Below are 5000 nucleotides of genomic sequence, written 5' to 3'. Positions count from 1 at the left end.
AACCCTAAACCCTAAAATATTAAGAGAGGAGGAGAAGTTTATAATATACACAATAACATCCGATCTCCATTGAACAATAATGTAAATAAATGCCGAGGGTTTGGCGTGTCATGCTGTCGGTGTCCATAAAGAATATAGGGCTAGGGTTTTGCTAGGGTTTAGCTAGGGTTTAGGGTTTAGGGTTTACCAGTCATCAACTCCTTGTCCCCATATAGCAATTGTATCGTCATAAGAGGCAGACGCTAACAAATCCTTCTTTGGGTGCCAGCAAACCGCCTTTACATCTGCATACACACAAACCCTAAACCCTAAACCCTAAACCCTAAACCCTAAACCCTAAACCCTAGAGAGGAGTCTCACGGTTTCTATAGGATAATTAATTACCTTGTGAATGACCTGTTAAGACAGAGGCAACAACGAAGTCTCCCTCTTCCTCATCTTGTTCTTGCTGTTGCTGCTGCTGCTGCTGCTGCTGCTGCTGCTGCTGCTGCTGCTGCAGTATACCCTCTTCTTCTTCTCCCTCCTCCTCCTCCTCCTCCTCCTCCTCCTCTATTTTGCTGAATATCCAAATTGTTTTGTCGCGGCTGCAAGTCGCCAACAGATTTCCTGAACTATTCCATGCTACTCCCTTCACCTGTACACAAACCCTAAACCCTAAACCCTAAACCCTAAACCCTAAACCCTAAACACTAAAAGGTAAACATTTAAGTTTCAACGATAATGCGGTGGATTGAGTGGTAAAACCTGACAAGAATGAAACACAAACCCTAAACCCTAAACCCTAAACCCTAAACCCTAAACCCTAACCTCATGCTCATGTCCAATGAGGGTTTGCAGCAATCGAATTTGTATCGGTGGATCTCTTGTTGCAACTGCAGCACTATCACTCCCTCCTTCCTGCTGCTGCTGCTGCTGCTGCTTCCGCTGCTGCTGCTGCTGCTGCTGCTGCTGTACTGTCCATATAGATGCAGTAGAATCAAAGGAAGCAGCAGCAAGAAGAGAACCATCAGGACTCCAAGACACGGAACGAATTGCTCGGCTGTGCACACCGTCACCAGCTGTACCCTGTACACAAACCCTAAACCCTAAACCCTAAACCCTAAACCCTAGGGGAACAATAAAAAAGTATAGGCATTAAACCCTATACAATCAGCCATTAACAATATACAATAAACCCTAAACCCTCGAGGGTATACGCTGTGATCCTACGTACCCTGTGCACACACTCTAAACCCTAAACCCTAAACCCTAAACCCTAAACCCTAGAGGAGACTTACTAAGCATTGCCATTGGCCAGAAGGGTCTCCCGTTGCTGCAAACAAACAAAAGAGACACAAAGGGGAGACATGTAGCAACAGCAGCAAAAGGAGGCAGCAAAAGGGTGACAAAAAAGGATACAGTAGGAGGAAGAAAAGGAGAAAGGAAGGAGACAGCCGTAGAAAGGAAAGAAAAGGAGACAGCAAGAGGAGAGGAAAGGGGACAAACGATAAAGAAAAAAGTCCAGAAAGGAAAATAATACAAGAAAACATACAATTTTAGGGTTTTAGGATTTTTCGGATTTTTAGGGTTTAGGGTTTAGGGTTTAGGGTTTAGGGTTTAGGGTTTACGGCCCCAGATATGAATAAGTCCATCTGCACCACAAGAGGCTAAAAGACGATCGCCATTAAATTGGCAATGCCAAGCAGCACCACGGTGAGCAGCTAAATGAGCTATACGCTTCATTGCTGCTGCTGCTGCTGCTGCTGCTGCTGCTGCTGGTGTTGCTGCTAGTGTTGCTGGTGTTGCTGTTGCTGCTGTTGTTGCTGCTGGTGTTCCTGGTATTGTTGCTGATGGTGTTGCTGCTGTTGCTGTTGTTGCTGCTAATGATGATAATTGTGTTGCTGCTGTTGGTGCTTCTGCTGCAGTTGTTGCTGCTGTTGATGCTGCTAATGTAGCGACTTCCTGCAGCAATGATGCTGCTGATCCTGCTGCTGTTGCTGCTGCTCCTGCTGCTCCTGTTGCTGCTACTGTTGTTGCATAGGAATAGGCCTAAGGAGGCGGCACGGCTGCAGGTGGACCCTTTGTGCCGGCTCCATAGCTAAGGTGTTTAGGGTTTAGGGTTTAGGGTTTAGAAATTGGTGTTTAAAGGCAAGTGTTTAGGGTTTAGGGTTTAACATTCGTCTAGAAGAAGACGCAATGCAGATAGAAGGCAATAGCCTAACCAGCAAGCTAGTGAGGATCCTAGGGTTTAGGGTTTAGGGTTTAGGGTTTAGGGTTTAGGGTTTAGGGTTTAGGGTTTAGGGTTTGGTAGAGTTAAGCAAACCCTCATAAACAAAATGCATAATGAATATAAAATAGAAGATCTAATATAATTTAATTATTAAGTAATATGTGCAGCAGGAATAGTTGCAGCAGCAGCAGGAAGAGCAGCAGCAGCATGAGCAGCATCAGCAGCAACAGCTGGTGTTGCATGCGGCAGTGAGAGCGAAGGCGGCGCTGCTGCTGTGCTGCGCTGCTGCTGCCGCTGCTGCTGCTGCTGCAGCAGCAGCTGCTGCTGCTGTCTTAGGGTCTGTTTGTGTGTCTTTGATGATTAAAGGAATTGTTTTGTCTTTTTGTGTGGTAGTTTTTGGGCGTCTCATGGCTATAAACCCTAAACCCTAAACCCTAAACCCTAAACCCTAAACCGTTGGATGAATTTTGCGCCGCCCCAGTTAATCGTGCGTGTTTCTCTTGGGGTGTACAGACAGCTGATTGGTGTCTCCCGTGATAAAAGGGAGGAGTATAAAATATATTAATATTTATGCTGTTAGGTTAGCAGCATTTGTATAGAGGAGGAGGAGGAGGAGGAGCAGCAGCAGCAGCAGCAGCAAGGGTCTTATCTTTGTCATCATATTATAATACATATATATATATAAGGATAAGGATAAGGGGGAGCAGCAGCAGCAGCAGCAGCAGCAGCAGGATAATAATAAGGAGCAGCAGGAGCAGCAGGAGAGAAATAGATAGAGGATGGCGATGTTGCCATTCTATAGGTGTGTGGGGCATAAATGTATAATGTTGCTGCTGCTGCTGCTGCTGCTGCAGGTGCAGCAGCAGCAGCAGGAAGTAAATGGACAAGTATTAGGTATAGATCTAGGGTCTGAATATATAAAAGCAGCAATTGTTGCACCTGGTAAGAGGATGGAGCTGCTGCTGAGCAGCAGCAGCAGCAGGAAGCATGCAAATGCTATTTCTTATATAAATAAGGAGACAAGAAGTATAACAGAGGAAGCAATAACGCATGCATATAAAAGCCCCAAAAAAGTGTTTGTTGCTACGAATTTATTCTTAGGGTTAGCAGCAGAGGAGGTAGGGGATATAGATAATAATAATCCTGTTACTGTTATAGGTTCATCTGCTGCTGCTGCTGCTGCTGCTGCAGCTAATTGTATACAAGATAGTATATGTACAAGTAGCGAGGGTTTAGTACCCGTAAACCCTAAAAAAGGGTTTTGGCCCGGGGGTTTAGCTAAACCCTATTATCCATGGGAAGTGTTTATGTCCCCTATAAGAGGAAATATATTATATAAAGTACGTGATGATTTGCTGCTGCCCCCTGAGTTCCTTGCTGCTGCTGTATTATCTAATATAAGACAAGCAGCAGCAGCAGCAACAGGTAATAATCCTGCTGCTCCTCTTGCTGCTGTTGTTACTATACCATGTAATTATACACAAAGACAGAGACAAGCACTAAGGGACACCATGGAGATTGCAGGGTTTAGGTTATTAGGGTTTATATCTCATGCTGCTGCTGCTGCTGTACAGCATGCATTAGATAAATATGATGCAGCAAAAGCAGCAGCAGCTGCAGCAGCAGCAGGAACTGGAACAGCAGCAGGAAGTAGTACTTCTACTTCTACTGCAGCAACTGCAGCAGCAGCAGCAGCAGAAAAAGAAGAAACAAGAAAGATGTTCCTTAATGTTGGCAGCAGCACAGTTGATGCTGCTATTGTCTCATTTAAGAGCAACAGCAGCAGCAGCAGCAACAGCAGCAGCAGCAAGAGCAGCAAAAGCAGCAGCGCGCAGCAGCAAAATGTACCACAGGTCACCATTCTTGGCTGCGGTAGCGTCGCAGCAGGAGGAGGAAGAGCTGTTGATGTACTTCTTGCAGAGTCTCTACGACGGTAAGGCCTCTAGGGTTTAGGGTTTAGGGTTTAGGGTCTAGGGTTTAGAGTTTGTATAAGGGTCTGTGTAGGGTTTAGTGTTTGTCAGTGTTTTCTAGGGTCTAGGGTTTTCTAGGGTTTACTATTTGTTAGTGTTATTTTTCTAGGGTTTAGGGTTTAGGGTTTATAATTTTTTTAATTATTTTATGTATTTTTATTTATTAGTTGTTTTTTTAATTTTTTTGAATTTTGAGGGTTTATATTTTTTTTTAGGGTTTAGGGTTTAGGGTTTAGGGTTTAGGGTTTAGGGTTTTGGGGTGTATATACAGTACATTTGAGGAGGAGAATAAAGAAGATTTATCGAATTATCCTCGTGCATTGAAGAAGTTGGAGATTCGTGCAGGAGCAGCAAAGAAGGTATTAAGCGCGAATAAGGGTTTAGGGTTTACGATGGAGGGTTTACATAAGCAGAAGGATTTACGTAAACCCTTAACTCGTGATGAATTGGAGGGTTTACTAGAGGAGAGTGGTTTGCTGCAGCATATTCATACAGCAGCAGAAGGAGCAATAGGATCAGCAGCAGCAGCAGCAGGAACAAGAAAAGAAGAAGAAATAGAGAAATTGGAGGCAATAGAGTTATTAGGTGGTGGATGGAGGATACCTAGGGTTTATAAAGAAATACAAACCCTAAATAAGGGTTTAGGGTTACAAACCCTACTTAATGCTGATGAGGCAATGGCTACTGGTGCTGCAGTTGCTGCAGCAAATGCAACAGCAGCATTCCGTGTAAGAAAGTTGCTGCTGCAGGATGGATCTCCTTATACATATTCCTTACGTTTCTACGGTCTACAGGGAGAGGAAGAGGACCAGCAGCAGCAG

At 44.4% G+C, this 5000-nt stretch overlaps 2 protein-coding genes across 2 annotated transcripts in view; one reads left to right on the top strand and one right to left on the bottom strand.

The window, feature by feature from the left end:
• The window catches only part of EMWEY_00012110 (WD-40 repeat protein, putative), a gene marked incomplete at both ends in the record, with an annotated part of 2597 nt that extends 1313 nt beyond the window's left edge, over positions 1-1284 (bottom strand). The window contains 5 exons of the mRNA XM_013479072.1: positions 188-284; positions 385-634; positions 808-1065; positions 1183-1214; positions 1278-1284. Coding sequence (XP_013334526.1) covers positions 188-284; positions 385-634; positions 808-1065; positions 1183-1214; positions 1278-1284 — 644 coding nt within the window. The remainder of the gene's footprint in view (positions 1-187; positions 285-384; positions 635-807; positions 1066-1182; positions 1215-1277) is intronic.
• A 2436-nt stretch (positions 1285-3720) lies between these two features.
• Positions 3721-5000, top strand: part of EMWEY_00012100 (DnaK family protein, putative) — a gene marked incomplete at both ends in the record, with an annotated part of 3125 nt that continues 1845 nt past the window's right edge. The window contains 2 exons of the mRNA XM_013479071.1: positions 3721-4142; positions 4451-5000. The exon at positions 4451-5000 is cut by the window's right edge and continues 1845 nt beyond it. Of these exons, the coding sequence (XP_013334525.1) occupies positions 3721-4142; positions 4451-5000 (972 nt within the window). The remainder of the gene's footprint in view (positions 4143-4450) is intronic.

The sequence above is a fragment of the Eimeria maxima genome, genomic scaffold (genome assembly GCF_000499605.1).
Source record: "Eimeria maxima Weybridge genomic scaffold, Emw_scaff87, whole genome shotgun sequence".
Lineage (NCBI taxonomy): Eukaryota > Apicomplexa > Conoidasida > Eucoccidiorida > Eimeriidae > Eimeria > Eimeria maxima.
Note: the sequence above shows the minus strand (reverse complement) of the source record. Positions and strands in the feature narration are given on the sequence as shown.